The sequence below is a fragment of the Chrysemys picta genome, chromosome 3 (assembly GCF_011386835.1).
Source record: "Chrysemys picta bellii isolate R12L10 chromosome 3, ASM1138683v2, whole genome shotgun sequence".
NCBI lineage: Eukaryota > Metazoa > Chordata > Testudines > Emydidae > Chrysemys > Chrysemys picta.
The window spans coordinates 5958702-5979369 of NC_088793.1; the positions used below are offsets into that span (position 1 = coordinate 5958702).

At 47.9% G+C, this 20668-nt stretch overlaps 1 protein-coding gene across 1 annotated transcript; it reads right to left on the reverse strand.

Annotated features, from left to right (window-relative positions):
• Positions 1 to 1616: 1616 nt before the first annotated feature.
• PBK (PDZ binding kinase) lies at positions 1617 to 18365 on the reverse strand. Its single transcript, XM_005284099.4, has 8 exons — positions 18212 to 18365; positions 16652 to 16728; positions 15970 to 16072; positions 12500 to 12642; positions 9704 to 9873; positions 8539 to 8668; positions 5456 to 5638; positions 1617 to 2253 (listed from the first exon to the last, which is right to left on the reverse strand). Exons 1-8 carry the CDS (start codon positions 18244 to 18246, stop codon positions 2048 to 2050), a joined length of 1047 nt encoding a protein of 348 aa, XP_005284156.2. The 5' UTR covers positions 18247 to 18365; the 3' UTR covers positions 1617 to 2047.
• Between the last annotated feature and the right edge of the window lie 2303 nt (positions 18366 to 20668).

Sequence of the window (20668 nt, forward strand, 5' to 3'; positions counted from 1 at the left end):
GCAGGGTAAGCCAGGGGCACTTCCCAACCACAGTACAGTATATAATGCCTTTTGTCTGCCCCCAAAAAATTTCCTTGGAACCTAACCCCCCACATTTACATTAAACCTTATGGGACAATTGGATTCGTTTAACATTGTTTCACTTTAAAGTTGCATTTTTCAGGAACATAACTATGTTAAGTGAGGAGTTGCTGTAGTTGTTGTCCTGGCACAACCTGCTCATCAACTCTGATAAAACTCACCTGACTTGTGGCCTTACAAGCATATAACATCTTTCTTCTTGTGCTTTGGCTTTAGTTTCTGTTTTGCCATCTTTGTTTTCCTTGTGTCCACTTCCCTTTCATTTTTGTTATGGCTACTACCATACAGAGTATAATTAGCCTGGACTGTAGTCATTGGCCTACACTTGAAATGCTTGACATTCCAGGTTCGTCACAGCCTGTTCCATAGAGTTCTGTTAGCATGGACATGTGTGTATTTTGCAGTTGCATAACCAGGGAGTCCTCACTTTGTTACAAAGCTGTAGTCAAAAATCTACACAATTTGTTTCTAGCTCTTCTGATTACAAAGATCCTTGAAAACATTACCCACTGATGGGTCTGCAAGTGTAGACAGCCCAATGAAGTATGAACTAACCTTCATTTAGTGGATTCTGAAACTTTTTTCTTTCTGAGGCCCCCCCATGCTATAAAAACTCAAAGGCCTACCTGTGCCACAACCTGTTTTTCTTCCTATAAAACCTAAGGCTGGCATTAGGGAGTAGCAAACAGGGCACTTGCCCATGGCCCCATGCACCAGGAAGCCCCACAAAGCTATGTGGCTCAGGCTCTGGCTTTCTTTCCTGGGCCCCAGTGAGCTTAATGCCAGCCCTGCTTCTGAGACCCCCTAAAACCTGCTCATAGCCCCCCAGGCGGCTACTGACCCCCATTAAGAACCATTGGTATCAAGAGCACATTCTGGTAAGTGATGTCTTACTGCTCATGGTGGTTTAAGTATGATGGCCTCTTAGCTGGACAACAATGAAGCCCCCCCCAAAAAAACACTTTATCGGTAGCCTCCAAATGAGGCTTCTATGTCCCTCTTCCCTGAGTCTCTTGCAGCCCCTCAGTCCCACCTTGTCTGAATACCCTTTTGCTGTTCTTTGCCCAGTTCCAGTACCACATGAGGAAATGCAGGCAAAGGCCACCTCATTCCCACTACTAATTCCAACCATCCATAACAGTCTAAGGCACTTAACACCTGAGCACTAACTCATGGGTTCTTAAAGCACTTAACGAAGTAGTACTCCAGCTTGTCCTCAGTTTACAAATGGGAAACTCAAGGCATACCTGATTGATAAGCTCTCTCAGCACATACTTGACACAGTTGGAAATAAGTCAGAGCTCCAACTCCATATACCTGATGCCAATAACACTTCTCAAAATATGGTTCAAAAAAAGTTTCCTGATTTGGACACAACTAGCAGCCAGATGACTGGACAGCACTGAGCTCTCAGCATTGCAGGAAGTCATGTACTTAAGCTGTTATCTTACTATTTATAAAAATGCCTGAAGTGGAATTGAGACAAGCACCTGATATTTAAAAAGATTTAAGTGCTTAGGTCAAACACAGCGATCTTGCTACAAGCCAATATTTTATTAATTCAAATTCACATCAGAACTATCTGTTTTAAGGAATTACTAGGCTTTTCTCAAATGCTTCATACTTGTTTAAAGCTACAGAATGCTATAAACTCATCCAGTGCAAAGGTTATTTCTTAAAGAATTCCCTATATCTTATGAAAAAGTTGTAAATACCAGAGGACATGTAAAGTAAGTTTATACACTCAAAGAGTTTCTTATGGTATTTACAAAACCAAGTTTTCGCAATATATATCTAAAGCTAACCCTCTGGTTGGCATTGTCTCACTGCTGATCATCTCAAGAAGCCCGGATACCAAGAATTTAGGTTACACTGGATTCTTGCATAACTATCAGGGTAGGAGGAGAAATACTGAAATTACATGTAGATGCCTCCACATCAGAATGCAGAGATATGAAGTCGGCAGTTACTGGTGATGCATCTCTTCCTCCAAGACTGCAACAATGTGTGCAGCAGAGGGACGCTGCTTCGGGTCCTCGCACGTGCAGATGGAAAACATTTCAATCGCTTTCTGGTATGACTGGTCCAGCTCCTCCATGTTCAGTGGTGGCCTGGTGCCCAGAGCTGCATAATATGCCTCATCATCAAAGTCATCTTCATCAAATGTAGTCTCTGGCAAAGACCATTTAAAACAAGTCAGCAGCACTAACTGGCAGTCTCAATTGCCTTAGATGTCATGTGTGTTGGAAAGTGAATGCCACCTTCCCAAGGGCCATCATCCATTTAACCCCGTGCAGTCTTTTCCTCCTCTAAATGGGGGTTTGAAGGGTAGGGAGCGGGAGAAAGCCCACTCTGTAAGAACCACGGAACTGGTCCTTTGAAGAGTTGCTTGCCATTCTAGAGCCAGAGTTCAGCAAGTGCTACCTTAGCTCGTTTGTTTTGCTTACAAGCCCATCTATCATCTCACACAGCCATGCTTCAGCAGCAGGTGGGCCTCTGCCACTTTGGTTTGCTGATTCAGTCCCTTTGCATTTACAATCAATCATTTGGTTTCCTAGACCCCTCAGAAAAAGCGCCAACTTTGGACCGTTGGGACAAATGCAAAAGCCTCCCTGCAGTTACCACATTTAGGTACTTGCCAGCAAGCCACGTTTCCTGTTGGACTCTCATTAAAACAGGAGACCCCCGGCGATTACACAGCTGCATGGTTTATAGCCATGGAGATTCTGAAGTATTTCCAGAGATTTTTAAATACCAATTTGTAATTTCCTTGTTTAATTGACACGTTTACTCTTATCCCACTGAAGTCAGTTGCAGTACAGCTATCAGCTTCACTCGGATCAGATTCTACCCTGAAATTTTCTGTTATTTAAGGTGAAAGTTAAAAAAAAAATCACTAGTTTTCCAGCTGTTAACTTTAAAGTCATACACTTCCCTACTTCCAACAGGGTGAAACAGTCTTGGTCGCACACCTGGCCTAGGCAACCCTACTCCAGCTTAAAAGAGGGGTGGGGATTAGGAAGCTCAGCGAGATGCTGTCTGTGCATATTTGTATGTCAATACGTTGCGAGTGCTCTGGAATTTAGTGGAGATGCTGGGGCTTGAGTTAGATGAACAAAGAAAGCTCTAGGTTTGCTGCTGGACTGGCCAGCTTGTTTGAAGGCCAGAGCAAAGGGAGTCTTCTCTACCAGACTTAGTTTGGGAAGAGTTTCTCCCTAGAATGATAGTTTCAGGATTCAAATTACATTGGTCTTATTTATATTGATTTTTTGGATAAAGTTACCACTCGCCTTAAAAAAATAGTGAGTTCAGTGCTGGCTTGACAGCCCTAGAGATTGAAACCTCCACGTATCCAGCACAGACACGGCATAGGCAGTCAACAGTATATGCTCCTTCCACTCTGCCAGCGTGCCTCAAAAGTAACCTGGCAGGACCACTTCTAAAGGTAGGAGAAGGAGGGTGTCTCCAGAACCTACTCCCTCTTTGGTCTGTTTAGTCAGCCAACAAGTTTCAGTGTCAGTAGAGGAGGTGGGGTTTTTGGCAACATGCATATCTCTGCCTATAGATCTGCCTGATACCACCCAACCCTCTTCGCACAACCCACCAAAAAAGCCAGATAATTAAGGGCCAACTTTTGATCACTTCTGGCCTTGACTGGAACTAAGGTGACAATCTAGGGAGCTGAGGTTATCACATTATGACCCTACAGATTTCATCCCCAATCACCTGTGCCATCTAGTGCCTCCTTTTCAAGTGCAGTTTTGTTCTGTTTGAGGACCACTTTTTGGTGGAAGGAGGAAAGCACTGGCACTTGGGCCAGGCAGCATCTAAACCAGCAGTCACAGATCAGCGAGGCTGTTCTGCTTTTGTACAGCAGAGACAAGGTGACTGAATTGGATCAACACTGGCCTTTTAACAAGGAAATGGAAATATCACTTAGTTAGTAAAATATAAGCCCTACCCCGAAAAAGTAAAGCCAGGAGCTGTTTAATGCACTGGCTGGGCCATCTGCAAGGACTAAGTCTAGGAGCTGGATTTTAGTTCAAGCAGTAGAGGCTGATGCTTTCAGATCTAGAGATCCTAGGGACAAATTCACACTGTTCGACTAGGTTATGCATCTACTTTGGCTTCCGAGTCCGAGTAGTCCAGTTGCCTCTGATGCTTTGTTGAGCTCAGTTTGCTGGACTGGAGAGGAATTATGTTGTTATTCTTTGACTGTCGTGCTGACCACACCACTTTGGTCCTAGTTAAACTGCAGCTACCACCATGGCAGATCCTTTCCCCAACACAGTTAAAACACGACTCAGTCTTGCAGTATAGATGGACCAGAATCATAGTCTAGGCACCTTCATGCGGCTTTTAGCAGGGCTGTAGCGTGATTCAGAAACATGCTTTGGTCCCATCTACACTACACAATGGGAACCATGTTGAGGGACTATCCAGTTGTAACGTGGCTCTCATGCCAAGTTTAGTGTTGAGAGGAATTTGATAAGCAGCAGAATTTCCAGGGAGAATTCTCCTGCAGCTGTTTAACAAGCACTGGACGGCTTGTGCGGCACGTCAGGATTTAAAATGATTCATTAGGCCCATTTATCAACTCCTCATTTGGATCTAAAAACCCAAACAAACTTTAAAGTAGCTCGGCCACCTGCAAAAACATGGTGCGCCGCCAGGCACGCGGTTTGCAGCAAGCCCCTGAGTAGCTTTGAAGGCCTCTTCTGTGCTGCAGCGCGCTCCAGGCGAGGTGAGACAGTACTGGGAACAAACCAGTTCTTGAGAGCAAGAGAAGGGGTTAAAAAAAGAATCGGTGAGCAGAGAAAGGTCTTGGCTAACCTTTCCCCACACTATTTCCTTATGTCCTCCTTCCGTAGGCTATTGGAGTGGATGAACACAAGACAGTTTAATTGTTTTTCTAGCAGATCCATGATTCACATGTGTCTTCGCTAGTGGAGAAACACTGAAGGCTTGTCTACACTACCACTTTTGTCAGTATAACTTATGTCGCTCAGGGGTGTGAAAAACAAACAAACAAACCACTCCTGGGCAATGTAAGTTACCCCGACAGAAACACCGGTGGGGACAGCCCTATGTCGGCAGGACAGCTTCTCCTGACAACATAGCTATTGCTGCTTGTGGGATGGTTTTATGATGTCGACGGGAGAACTCACCCCTGTCGGCACAGAGTGGCTACACGAGCAATCTTACAGCAGTGCAAGTGTAAGTTCGGTAGTTTAGACAAGCCCTGAGGCATCCCCTGCACACACAAATATTCAACACAGTCAGTTCCACTATTGGGTAAATCCATCTTTAAGGGCAGCTTCCTGCAAGAGGTGCTTGATTTTAAGAGTTGGGATTGTAAGAAATAAAAGCTGACCTTCGTCGTCATCCTCATCATCATCAGGCAGGTTCAGATGCGGTATGGAAAGGGTCATCATCTCCCACAGAGTCAGTCCAAAAGCAAAGATGTCCGCCTTATCAGTGATAACACCACCATCCTCCAGAGCTTCCTTAGGTTTCCATGGCTCTGTGCCAATGTAAAGTGCCTCCGGGTCACTCACTGAAGAGAAACAATTCGTGACTCAAGCCATGTCCACATTAGGAAAAACGGTGTACTTAACGTGTTAAACTATAACTGCCTCGTCTACACTAGGACTTGAAGATACGTTAGCTGGGCGAAGTAACCTCTAGGAATAAGCGAGAGGTCACCATGACCAGCTAATGGGTGTTAAAACTATGGCTTGACTTGTCCACATTAGGATTTTAACACCGTGCATTAACTGTTAAAAACACTTTCTCCCCTTACTTTAGAAGAGGCCTTAAAATGAACAGAAAGCATCAAGTTTGGGGGTGTCTCAACACCCAGTGATTCTATTCACACCTAAAGAGCGCAGGCGGACTAAGCTACATACTGTAGAAAGGGTAACATTTTGCACCCAAAGATCTGCTGTAGGAATGATTGTGGGGGAAATTCTCAGACTAGATGATCACAATGGTCCCTTCTGGCCTTGGAATCAATGCAAATTGAAGAATAGGGAAAAATCCTGCAAAGACAAAGTGATGGATTAAATGGGACCTAGTAGGCTGTTACCATCTCTCACCTTTGTGATTCGTGGGACCGTTATGCTGGCAGAGAGGCCTGGATTGGAATATGATCCTGAGACGCAGCACCTGCAATCTATTACACTGATGAATCAACTCTACCTCTCCCAGGCAATCAACAAGAGTTCTATTAAAGCCAGAGGACAAAGCCTCTGATAGAGTCCATTTCCCAGCTGTTGTCTGAAGGTGGCTGGGATGGAGGGATGAATTTACATCATGCTAGGTGACCTGCTGCTAGCAGAAAATGATGTACCTTTCTTTAATCCAGCAAAGGTTTATTACTGGTCAGTATGTTTTTAAAGTCTCCAAAAGCTCCTAGTTAATCTTATAGAGTCGAAAACATGTCTGTATCTGACTGAAAAAGGAAACCCAGGCACTGACTTGATGCCCACTCACTCCTGCAGAAGAGATTTTGGCACGGCAGGTTGCTTTCTAGTGAAGCCAGCATGCGGAGCGGTATGCATACGCTCTGGCAAGCAGTGGTGGCGGCACACTGTCCCCGTTGCCTAATAATTCACTGAGCTATCAGAAGGCTCACAGCTGTTTGAGAAACGTTGCTCTTGTGCTGCAAGGCTGATCTTCAAAAGTATCTGGCACTAATGAGAAATGAATGTTAGAATCCTTAACCCTCTTCAATCCTTGGATGCCCCATGGCTAAGGCTACGGGTATTTTTAGTAAAAGTCATGGACAGGTCATGGGCAGTAAACAAAAACTCATGGCCCATAATCAGTCCATGACTTGTACTATGTACCCCTAACTAAATCTTAGGGGCAGGTGGGAGCAACCTGGGTGCTCTGAGGGGAATGGCCCATGGGCACCACAAGTGCTCCCCCGCTGGTGCTGGGGGGAGTGGGCAGCAGCGTGCGGCCCGGCACCCCTGCTGGTGCTGGGGGAGAGAAGGGGGTTGACAGGGCCCCTACCTGGCTCCTCGTGGCTTCCCCCCTAGGCAGAGGTGTGGCCAGACAGCTCCATACGCTGCCTCTGCGCTGAGCGCTAGCTCTGCAGCTCCCATTGGCCAGGAACCCGGCCAACGGGAGCTGTGGGATCAGTGCCTGCGGGCGGCGGCAGCGCGCGGAGACGTTTGCTAGGAGCTGAGGGAGGGACCTGTGGCTGCTTCTGGGGAGCCCCCCCGAGGTAAGCGCCACCCAGAGCCCTCACCCCCAGCCCTGAGCCTCCTCCCACACCCAAACTCCTGCTGCTGCTGGCGGGGGTGTGCTTGTGGGGGGGGGCAAGGTGGCCCAAGACTGCCCCAGCAGTGGCCCGTGCGAGTGGCCCAGGGGCTGCCTAAGCTGCACAGGCGGCCTCTGGGCCAGCCGCGGCAGAAGTCACGGAGGTCCTGGAATCCGTGATTTCCGTGACGAACGTGCAGCTTTCCCTATGGATAAGGACTCGGTATCCTTTTATGGCCGGTTGGATATTGTCTCCACGTGACACACCACAAGGCTTCACTCAGAGCTGGGCTGAAGGTTCCTCTACTTGGGAGGACGTGTTCTTTGTAGTCACCCTATCGTTTAATATGTTTAACTGCCCTCCTCACTGGGGTCATTCCTGTGGCCCTACACCCCCCAGGCTGTCATGGCAGCATTGCGTTCTCTTCCCGTATAAAATGAAACCGTGACTAATACAAATCTAATAGTAACTGTTTCATCAATCAGTCAGCTGTTGCAAACCCAAGCACTGTGGAAAGAAACAGCAGAGAAAAGTGATTTTGTAATTAACCCAAACACATTCCTGCTTTAGACAGCTATATCAACAGGCCATTAGACATCTGCTTCTTGTTGTAGTTAAGTAAAACATTTATAATTTTCACAATTGGCTCAGGCTGGTCTCCAGAACTACGAAATAGAAGGTTAATTTACTTAACTCTCAAGCAGGAGTTAAGGTTTCCCCACAGCCAGATGCCAATTCAAAATCTGTTAGGCCTAATCCAGTGTTCCTTGTACACTGGAACTCCTAAGCACGTTAAGGTGAGTTCGGGGGTCCAAGAAATACAATATGGGGCCCTTTGGGGTCACGTGGAAGTTTCTTGCAATTATGCAGCACTATTCACCTGGAAGGATCACAAGGCACTTAAACTACAAGAACCACCTCCACTGAAACGCAGCCACCTCTGGGGCGAAGAATAGCAACCGCATGGCATAGATCCAGGGACGGAAACTGCATCCTTGCACAGCAAACGCCTATTATGAAAGCACAATGGGATCTTTTATGTCTACACAGAGCAGACACCACCTCAGTTTAGACCAGTAGGCCATCCTTGCCCCTTCCAGGTCAAAAGCTAGCTTTAAAGTTTTGTGGTCCCAGACACCCATAGTGTCCAGATGACTGAAGCACTCCAAGCTGACAGCCCCACATACCAGTCATGTTTTCATCCAGTGGCAGGGACACTCCCACATCGCAGATTTTTATCGACTCAAAGTCACCTTTAATGACAACGTTAGAAGACTTGATGTCTCCGTGGAGCAGTTTTTTATCGTTATGCAGATACTACAAGGCAGAAAAAGGAACATTAGCATCCCGCCTACAGAGGAGAAGCAACAAATAGAGAAAGAGGCTATTTTGGGCTGTGAAGAATCATCATGTTATTATTTAACATTCATACTGCAGAGTCATCTTACGGCTTCAGTTGTGCTAGGTCCAACAGTCCCTGCCCCAAAGAATCTACTAATCTAGAAGACATAACGTATCAGACGAATGAGACGAACAAGCAGACTTCAATGGAGCAATGCGGATTTACATGAGCTGAGACTCTAGCCCACGGTTTTTACATTGTTGTTAGTTCTCGCATTGCTACTGTGACACTATCACTGATGAGGCTGTTCCATGCAACCTTCTATTTTCATGGCTTATAACTAAGGCTACGGTTTAGTCACCGGTATCTTTAGTAAAAGTCACGGACAGGCCACGGGCAGTAAACAAAAATTCACGGCCCGGGGGTCCCGCAGGTGGTGGGGGAGGGCGACCCGGCGTTTTTTTCCCCCCCCTTATGCCTCCGGCCTCTCTCTGAGTACCCCTCCAGTATCTTCAGGACCAAACCCTTCAGCCTCCCAGGTCAGATTACCTGCCCATCCCACCTACCCACAACCTCTGCTGGTGCCAGATCTCCTTTATTGGCTGCCAGCGTGAGGCTGAGGGTGGACTCTAGCAGCTAGCAAGGAGGAAAAGTGGGTGATTCCCAAAGGAATGGAAAAGTGAGAGTAAGCCAGGGGGGGCCAGTATTAACAAAAACAAAGTTGTATCACTTATTGGGTTACTTTCATTGTAAGCTGTTTGGGGCAGGGACCATCATTCCATTCTGTGTTTGTACAGCACCTCGCACAATGGGATTGCGGGCTCTTTGGTCTTAATATCACGTTCCATGAAACCAGAGTGGCACCTTAACAAGGACTTGTGGCATCTGCAAACCATGTGCCAACACTAGTGCAGCATCCTTTAGAATCTCTCGGGTTGAGTTACTTTATTTTCCCAGCATCACCCCTGTATACAGCTCTGCCATGAAACTAATATCACTAGAAAACATACCTTCAACCCTCTTGCCATGTTCAAGGCAACTCTGAGAATTGTAGCAGCAGGAAAAGGGCCCTGATGTTTTGTATTTCTCTCTTCAATTAAGTCATTGAGAGATTTTTCTCCTCCGTATTCCATAGCAAGGCACATGCTTCCATCGTTGGCCTGAGTAAATGCACGGTATCCTTAAAACAATCAGAGATGTCATTTGTTTTTAGGGGCCCACAAGAGGCAGTATCTGTAGGCATTTTACACGTATGCTTAGTAGCACAATTTGACAGCAGAGTCTCACTAATTCACAGCGCTATTTAGGCCACCCATCATTATGAAATGTTGTGAATAAGTAAACAAACAATATCAAAGTGTTCACAGTTACGGCCGTATGACTGTAATGACCACAACTTCTGTAACACCTTTGCCCTGATCGGCGCTCGGGTTTCTTCCCCAAAATTCTAACTGGTTTTAACAACAGTTCAACAAAACCAATTTTAAAACCATTTGGAGCCGTAATATAGGCCAGGTTTTAGGCAGCCTGGACCATTTGAAAGGCCACGTGGAGCCTGCTCTACGTTATACCTCCAACCCATTTAAAATTCAAATTAGCGGACCTGGGAAAACCAGTTAAGAGTTTTTGGGAAAGTTTTTACAGCACAGACTGGCCTTCAGGTTTTTCCATATAAAGCCACAGGCCAAGATTTCCAGAAATGGGTGCCCAACTTGAGTCATTTTAGGGAGAGGGATCTAATTTTCAGAAAGTGCTGAGTGCCTCTGCACTGAAATCAGACTCATGTACAGTGTCTCAAACTGGACACCTAAAATTTGAGGCCCGCAAAAATCACTAGCCCCTTTTGACAGTCTTGGCCATGGTATGTGTCACCCTAGCCAGTGCTAGCATTTGACTATGTTCAATAGAGTGGCGCATGGGGTTTTAAAATGGTTTCAGCATTTAATAAATGGTTTAGACTATTTTATTGTAAGTTAAAGGATAATTCGTTGACTTCACGTGATTTTCCAGGACAAACTCCCTGATATTAACATATTGTGTTACGTCTTTGCAAATGTCTCCCAAACTAAAAAGATGACACTTGCGTTTTTGCATGATTTTTCCCATTGTATAACATGGACAAATAATCACGTACGTTTTCTGTAGTACATTTTGCAAAAGCAATGAGATCTTTGCAATATGAAACCTCAATACAATGTTCTTGGCCATTGAATTCTTGCTGAGAAGGGAGAACACCCATCATTTGGGAGGGGGTTATAAATTGGTAAAGTTCTCCTGGAGCACATATGGTATTTCTAGCAAAAATGAAAACGTCTTGATTTTTTTTAAATGCACAGTAAAGAAAAAAGCTAAATCAATTGCTGATTTCAGTGACAAAGATAATAATCCCAGGGATTAATGAGATATATTACAGTATTAACCAAAACTTCACTGAATATACCATGGTTTCACAAACTACACCTCTACCTCGATATAACACTGCCCTGGGGAGCCAAAAAATCTTATGGCGTTATAGGTAAAACCGTGTTATATCGAACTTGCTTTGATCCACCAGACTGCGCAGCTCCCCCCCGGAGCACTGCTTTACCACATTATATCCGAATTCGTGTTATATCGGGTTGCGTTATATCGGGGTAAAGGTGTATTACTAACACTGAAAGTCAAGAATTTTTATAGAAGCTGTTTTCAAGAGGCTCCAGACTTTCCATAACTCAGGAACTGGCTTATTCTGCATACATTAATTCATTATTATTATTATTGAGTGCACAGCATCAAAGATACAAAGTATTTAGAGAACAATCTTTGGCAATAACCACTTTTTGCACATGACGCTGTGCTTATTTCTGTTTGTCTGCTTTTTGAAAGGTCAAGTTTGGCATTTTATTCAGTGTGTGTTAATGAGACTACCCCAGATATCAATAAAAGATTTCCAGCACCCTACACTGGACACGTTCTAATATGTTGTCACTGTTCCCCTCAGGCCCTGAACCTAGAAATACTGGCACATACTTAATTTTGTGCATGTGAGAAGCCGAATTGTAGTCAGTGGGGAAAAAATCATATAAATGTAGGGCTGGAAAGGACGTTGAAAGGTCATCTAGTCCAGTCCCTTGTGCTGAAGCAGGACCAATTATACCCATACAGTAAAGTTAAACCCGTGTAAGAGTTTGCAGTATCTGGGCACTGAAGGAGGTCTACAGGATGCCAGCAGGCAATCTAAAGCTTTGCAAGGCTGCTCTGGGATAAGCCTAGCATGCCTGCGAATAAGAGCTCTGGTTCATTCCTCTCCTGTGGGGACAGAAGGAGAGCGACTCTACAATGCCTTGACAACTCACATGCTAGAAGTGAGATATTGAGGTATTTCTGAATTCTCCTTCACGGCAGCACCAGTACGCTGGCCAGAATTAGATCTTTTAAGGTTACCCTTAATGTTACATAGAGAGTTACATGACCTGTTAAGCCAAATCGATAGATTTGGAACTCTATATAAGGCTAAGGTAATACACGATGGAGGAAGGAACGAGTTGCATTGCGACCATGCCAGCTGGTGGATAGAGAGGAATGAAGGGAGAGTTGGAAGGGCCAGTGCATTTGTACTCTCTGACTATGGAACGTAGGGGTCAGGGGATATGCACATACACCCTCTGCTGTTCAAACAAGGTCCAGGGCCATTTGTGCTCCCCCCGGCCCAGAGTGGCTCTGGGAAGGTAACATCAGGAAGGAGAATCCTGCCTTATTAAGCCTCAGAGATGGCTCCAATAGTTACATTTGCAAATTAAGCATCTTAAGTTGTGTCTGAAACTTACCTACAATGTTTGGGTGCTGAAGGTTTTTCAGAATCTTGGCTTCTTCATTCAGTCTCTGTTGATATATATTTTGCTGCTTATTGTCACATTTTGGATTAATTTTCTTCACAGCCCAGGGGGAATGAGACAAGCCTTTAGGAGATCTGTATGGAAAAAATTCACTCAGTTAGAAAATGCAGCATCGTCCCATCCATATTTGACATCAGTGATGAAAGATCTATCATAGGCATCTATTCAGTGTTGGCCAAGAGTATCATTAACAATGATGGATGTACAATTAATTTGTGGAATTAAACAGTAAACCTAAAACTCAAACTAAATTTGCCAAGTTAATAATAAATCATACACTGTACAGAGTTCGAATTTTTACTACAGTCATCTATTATAGTCAACCTCTGAGGAACTCCAGCAGTGTGGGGTAAACCCAGCAAAGTCTCCAAGAATTAATGAGCCATGAAGACTGAGCTAGTGGTGATGTCTCCAATTTAGGTTTAAGGCGCACCGATAAGGCCATATGGGGCATCTTGCACTGCCACTGCCTGTGCTGAACACGAACTGTGGATAGATTTCAGTTTCCAAGACAATCAAGCCAGCATCTTTCATCAACACAGAAGTCTCGGGAAACTGCCGAAAAACCTGAGAGTCTCTGGATTAAGTTTAGAAGTGTGAGCAACAAGGGTGATGTCGTGGTGGGAGTCTGCTATAGACCACCAGATCAGGGGGATGAGGTGGACGAGGCTTTCTTCTGGCAACTAGCAGAAGTTACAAGATCGCAGGCCCTGGTTCTCATGGGAGACTTTAATCACCCTGATATCTGCTGGGAGAGCAATACAGCGGTGCACAGACAATCCAGGAAGTTTTTGGAAAGTGTAGTGGACAATTTACTGGTGCAAGTGCTGGAGGAACCAACTAGGGGCAGAGCTCTTCTAGACCTGCTGCTCACAAACCGGGAAGAATTAGTAGGGGAAGCAAAAGTGGATGGGAACCTGGGCAGCAGTGACCATGAGATGGTCGAGTTCAGGATCCTGACACAAGGAAGAAAAGAGAGCAGCAGAATACGGACCCCGGACTTCAGAAAAGCAGACTTTGACTCCCTCGGGGAACTGATGGGCAGGATCCCCTGGGAGAATAACATGACGGGGAAAGGAGTCCAGGAGAGCTGGCTGTATTTTAAAGAATCCTGATTAAGGTTGCAGGAACAAACCATCTCGATGTGTATAAAGAATAGCAAATATGGCAGGCGACCAGCTTGGCTAAACAGTGAAATCCTTGCTGATCTTAAACACAAAAAAGAAGCTTACAAGAAGTGGAAGATTGGACAAATGAAGAGGGAGGAGTATAAAAATATTGCTCAGGCATGCAGGAGTGAAATCAGGAAGGCCAAATCACAACTGGAGTTGCAGCTAGCAAGGGAAGTTAAGAGTAACAAGAAGGGTTTCTTCAGGTATGTTAGCAACAAGAAGGAAGTCAAGGAAAGAGTGGGCCCATTACTGAATGAGGGAGGCAACCTAGTGACAGAGGATGTGGAAAAAGTTAACGTACTCAATGCTTTTTTTGCCTCTGTCTTCACAAACATGGCAGCTCCCAGACTGCTGCACTGGGCAGCACAGTATGGGGAGGAGGTGACCAGCCCTCTGTGGAGAAAGAAGTGGTTTGGGACTATTTAGAAAAACTGGACGAGCACAAGTCCATGGGGCCGGATGCGCTGCATCCGAGGGTGCTAAAGGAGTTGGCGGATGAGACTGCAGAGCCATTGGCCATTATCTTTGAAAACTCATGGCAATTGGGGGAGATCCCAGATGACTGAAAAAAGGGTAATGTAGTGCCCATCTTTAAAAAAGGGAAGGAGGAGGATCCGGGGAACTACAGGCCAGTCAGCCTCACCTCAGTTCCTGGAAAAATCATGGAGCAGGTCCTCAATGAATCAATTCTGAAGCACTTAGAGGAGAAGAAAGTGATCAGGAACAGTCAGCATGGATTCACCAAGGGCAAGTCATGCCTGACTAACCTAATTGCCTTCTATGACGAGATAACTGGGTCTATGGATGAGGGGAAAGCAGTGGATGTGTTATTCCTTGACTTTAGCAAAGCTTTTGATACGGTCTCCCACAGTATTCTTGCCGGCAAGTTAAAGAAGTATGGGCTGGATGAATGGACTATAAGGTGGATAGAAACCTGGCAAGATTGTCGGGCTCAACGGGTAGTGATCAATGGCTCCATGTCTAGTCGGCAGCCGGTTTCAAGCGGAGTGCCCCAAGGGTCGGTCCTGGGGCCAGTTTTGTTCAATATCTTCATTAATGATCTGGAGGATGGCGTGGACTGCACTCTCAGCAAGTTTGCAGGTGACACTAAACTGGGACGAGTGGTAGATACGCTGGAGGGTAGGGATAGGATACAGAGGGACCTAGACAAATTAGAGGATTGGGCCAAAAGAAACCTGATGAGGTTCAACAAGGACAAGTGCAGAGTCCTGCACTTAGGACAGAAGAATCCCACGCACCACTACAGGCTGGGGACCAAGTAGTTAGGCAGCAGTTCTGCAGAAAAGAACTTAGGGGTTACAGTGGACGGAAGCTGGATATGAGTCAACAGTGTGCCCTTGCCAGCAGATTGAGGGACGTGATCATTCCCTCTATTCGACATTGGTGAGGCCTCATCTAGAGTACTGTGTCCAGTTTTGGGCCCCACACTACAAGTAAAAAGAAGAACAGGAGTACTTGTGGCACCTTAGAGACTAACAAATTTATTAGAGCATAAGCTTTCGTGGACTACAGCCCACTTCTTCGGATGTGGATGTGGGCTGTAGTCCACGAAAGCTTATGCTCTAATAAATTTGTTAGTCTCTAAGGTGCCACAAGTACTCCTGTTCTTCTTTTTGCGGATACAGACTAACACGGCTGTTACTCTGAACACTACAAGTAGGATGTGGAAAATTTGGAAAGAGTCCAGTGGAGGGCAACAAAAATGATCAGGGGGCTGGAGCACGTGACTTATGAGGAGAGGCTGAGGGAACTGGGATTGTTTAGTCTGCAGAAGAGAAGAATGAGGGGGGATTTGATAGCTGCTTTCAACTACCTGAAAGGGGGTTCCAAAGAGGATGGAGCTCGGCTGTTCTCAGTGGTAGCAGACAGAACAAGGAGTAATGGTCTCAAGTGCAGTGGGGGAGGTTTAGGTTGGATATTTGGAAAAACTTTTTCACTAGGAGGGTGGTGAAGCACTGGAATGGGTTATCTAGGGAGGTGGTGGAATCTCCATCCTTAGATGTTTTTAAGGTCCGGCTTGACAAAGCCCTGGCTGGGATGATTTAGTTGGGATTGGTCCTGCTTTGAGCAGGGGGTTGGACTAGATGACCTCCTGAGGTCCCTTCCAACCTTGATATTCTATGATTCTCTCTAAAAATCTATCCTAGTAGTATGTGATCTAAAGTCCCAAGTAATGGCCCCCTATCCTGTTTATGTTCTTACACTTACCTTTTCATAAGGTAAACATTTACCCCAGTTCCATAACCAAGCTTCTGCATGAAAGGAGAGGCTGGAATAACTACAGAAGCTGAAGGTCCACATGACCCATTGTCTAAAAACAAAAAATAAGAAAAAAATCATTCCATTTCTATAGCATCTTCCCTCTGAAGATCTCAAAGCTCTTCCTACAAGCATCTAAAGAATTTTTTTTTACTACAACTATACTTGGAGCTTTGTATGGAAGAGAGGTTGATGAGTTTTTTAAAAAAGCTCTTCAGAAACCTCCTTTTCTTTGATTAGACTTCAGGAAACCATCCAAATATGTACGCGCCATACCCTCCTTGGTGTAAATCTCAATGGAAATCTTTAACAAAACTTCACATGGAGTTTTATTTTCCCAGTAATTTAAAGTCTGATCTCAAAACAAACTTATTTTCCTCTCACTTTCAAATCCACATTGTAATGATTGTGTTTATAAATAGTCATTCTAACAGGACATGATCAGCACTATCCTGTTTATTAGGCAACTACTACCACACCACCACTAGCTTTATATTGTGAAACACTGGGCCCAGAGATAATCTGATTAGAAAACTTCAGTATTGATTATACTTCAATGGAAGTGTTATAGGGGATAAATTAACCCTATTCTACAATAGTTAACCAGAGGTGACATTTGAATATAACTTACCAGATTTCTTCCTATTAGTTATTTTATTAGGAGTCTTGAACGCAGTTGCTGTTTCCATTGTGGATAATTGTCCTGAGCTTTATGACACAAGAGAGTTACATCCGATTAGCTTGCAATGTATTTCTCCAGTGCAGAACATTTATTGATATATATATAAATCTCATACTATATCTTTAAGCACATTCTGTAATTCATACTAATTGGCACATTCTATAAACGTGTGCTGTAGATTAACGGACCCCTGAGCTGACACTGCAACCCAGGTCAGAGCTTTCTAGCTGCCATAACAAGTTGTTGTTTACAGTGTTGTTGTAGCCCTGCGGGTCCCAGGATATTAGAGAGACAAGGTGGGGGAGGGAATAGCTTTTATCAGACCAGCTTCTGTCGGTGAGCGAGACAAGCTTGGGAGCTTACACAGAGCTCTCCCCGGCTCAAGTGCATCAGAGGTGGACGCATGATTCCTGGGGCGCCCTCCCCAGCTGGAGTGGATAGGAGGAGTGGGGGGAAAGCACACAGGACTCCTGGGTCCCCTCCCCGGCTCGGGTGGATGGGGGGGGGGCGGCGCACAGGACTCCTGAGTCCCCTCCCCAGGTCAAGTGGATGGGGGGGGGGCGCCCAGGACTCCTGGGTCCCTTCCCCAGCTAGGGTGGAGGGAGGGGGCGCACAGGACTCCTGGGTCCCTCCCCCGGCTCGGGTGGAGGGGGGAGGCGCACAGGACTCCTGGGTCCCTTCCCCGGCTCGGGTGGAGGGAGGGGGCGCACAGGACTCCTGGGTCCCTTCCCCGGCTCGGGTGGAGGGAGGGGGCGCACAGGACTCCTGGGTCCCTTTCCCAGGTAGGGTGGAGGGGGGGGGCGCACAGGACTCCTGGGTCCCTTCCCCAGCTAGGGTGAAGGGGGGGGGGCGCACAGGACTCCTGGGTCCCTTCCCCGGCTCGGGTGGATGCGGGGGGGGGGGGCGCACAGGACTCCTGGGTTCCCTCCCCAGCTAGGGTGGATACGGGGGGGGCGCACAGGACTCCTGGGTCCCTTCCCCGGCTCGGGTGGATGCGGGGGGGCGCACAGGACTCCTGGGTCCCTTCCCCGGCTCGGGTGGATGCGGGGGGGCGCACAGGACTCCTGGGTCCCTTCCCCGGCTCGGGTGGATGCGGGGGGGCGCACAGGACTCCTGGGTCCCTTCCCCGGCTCGGGTGGATGCGGGGGGGCGCACAGGACTCCTGGGTCCCTTCCCCGGCTCGGGTGGATGCGGGGGGGCGCACAGGACTCCTGGGTCCCTTCCCCGGCTCGGGTGGATGCGGGGGGGGCGCACAGGACTCCTGGGTCCCTTCCCCGGCTCGGGTGGATGCGGGGGGGCGCACAGGACTCCTGGGTCCCTTCCCCGGCTCGGGTGGATGCGGGGGGGCGCACAGGACTCCTGGGTCCCTTCCCCGGCTCGGGTGGATGCGGGGGGGCGCACAGGACTCCTGGGTCCCTTCCCCAGCTAGGGTGGAGGGGAGGCGCACAGGACTCCTGGGTCCCCTCCCGCTCGGGGGTGGGGGAGGGGGGCGGAATCCCGGCCCGTTACCTGCCCCGGCTCCGGCCACCGTTAACCGCTGCCATTTGAATCCGCGCGCGCTGCTCCCGGAGCCCGAGCCAGACCCCGCCTCCCCGAGCGGCTACGGCGGCCGCGCGGCCCAAACAGGGTCGGTCGGGAGCTTGCGACACGAGGGGCGGGGCGCGGAGCCCGAGGGGGCGGGCCCATTGCGGGTGGGCGGAGCCACGGGACACTGGGGCGGGGGAATCGATCAGCCTTTATGGGGTTGTGACCTAGTGGACAGGGCTTGGGGCTGGCACCCATGAGAGCTCAGCTCAGTTTCCAACGCTGCGACTGGCTGTTGGGTGACCTGGGGCACGTCTCTTCCCGCCTCGTGCCTCAGTTTCCCCATTGTTAAATTGGGATAATGATACTGAGCTCCTTTGTAAAGCACTTTGAGATCTATGGAAGAAAAGGTGCTATGTAACAGCTAGGGATGATTATTTATTCTGGTTTAGTTCCCAGCTGAAGCCCGCTCCCTGGAGAAATTCTCTCCGCCTGCCTCTTGCTCCCCATCACAAGGGAGAGCGTTAGCTGCTTTCAGTGTGCTCCAGCCAGGGCCGGCTCTAACTTTTTGGCCGCCCCAAGCAAAAAAAAAGAGCGCCACCCCGCTGTAATACCCTCCCGAGCGCCACCCCGCCCCGCCGAAACACCCCCCCCTGAAAAAAAAAAACCCCGAGTGCTGGGCCACCGAAACACCCCCCCACACACACATGCTGCCACGCCAACACCCCCCCCCCAGCGTTGCGCCATCGGAAAAAAAAATAAAAAAACCCGTGCGCCGCGCCATCGGAAAAAAAACAACCCCGGACACCGTGCTGCCGAAACACCCCCCCGCGTGCCGCACTGCTGGAAAAAAAAAAAAACAACAAGCGCTGCGCCGCCGAAACAAAAACAACCCACCCCCCCTGAGCGCCGCCTGGCCGAAACGAAACAAAAATAAACCCCGAGCGCCGTGCCGCCAAAACAGCCCCCCCGGGGCCGCGCCACCAAAACACCCCCCCCCCCCGAGCGCCACGCCACGCCGCCGAAACACAAACAACCCAACCCTCCGAGTGCCACCGGTCGAAACAAAAACAACAACAACAACAAAAACCCGAGCGCCCCCCGCCACCCCAAAATTGGCCACCCCAAGCACGTGCTTGGTCGGCTTGTGCCTGGAGCCGGCCCTGCCTCCTGCTAGACGCTAAGCCTGCTCCTGGAGGAGAAAATGTTGTCCAGCCAGGCATTTTTTAACTGGACACTGGGAATAAGATTGTAGATCCCTGTCTCCACCCCTTGCATGCTCAAGGCCACAAATTGGAACATGTTCCCTGCTGCCTTTCTGATCCTTCCCTTCCAAGTGACAGCAGACTCCCTCTTCTCCCTCCACGTTGCTCCGGGTGCTGCCCCATTTGCATGCCCAGCCCTCTTTCTCATAGACTCATAGTCCTAGAGTTTAAAGCCCGAAGGAACCGCCAGATCATCTGTCTGACCTCCTGTATATCACAGGCCACAGACACCACCCAGCACCTGTGCACTAAACCCAACAAACGAGATTGGACCAAAGTCAATGGAACCCACAGGCAGAGACTAGGAAGGACCAGAGGCCTCTGCCATGACAGGGAAATGATTAAGTGAGATACTCCTAGATAACCCTAGCAAGTGACCCACACCCACGTGCCTGCCGCAGAGGAAAGTAAACAAAAGGTTGCTGCCAATCAGAGCTGGGGGGAAATTCCTTCCTGACTCCACATACGGGGACCCTGAGCCTGTGAGCAAGAACCAGCCAGCTGAGCCCCTGAGCGAGAGAACGCTCCGTGCCACCTCCCAGCCCTGGCCCACCCCGGCCAATGTCCCATCTCCAGCCAGGGACATCCCTGATGCTTCAAAGGAAGGAGATTAAAAATGCCCCCCAGTACACACTGTGGTGGGGGCCGGGGGTGGGGGGGAATCCCTTCTTGATCCCTGCCAGTGGGCTGCTGAAACCCTAAGCCATGTGCTTTAGGAACATAAGACATAAACCAGACATGGGGGAGGGCTAGCTCAGTGGTTTGAGCATTGGCCTGCTAAACCCAGTGTTGTGAGTTCAATCCTTGAGGGGGCCATTTAGGGATCTGCAGCAAAAAAACAAATCAAAAAACTGTTAGGAACAGTACTTAGTCCTGCTAGTGAAGGCAGGGGACTAGACTCCATGACCTTCCAAGGTCCCTTCCAGCTCTATGAGATAGGTATGAATGTTAGTGATTTTAATATAGCATTCAGGCCTGTATATTTGCCTGAGATAGAATTTTGGGGTTTGTTTGACTTACGATATTCTTATATCTGTACTGATATCATTCAGACCCTGCTTACATGTGTGAAGAAAGAACAAAGACACCGTGTGCTGCTTCTGCCCAACGAGCTGGGTTTGTTAGTGTAATGAGAAGAGAGAAAGAATAGAGCTAAAGCATTACTGGGTTTCGGTGG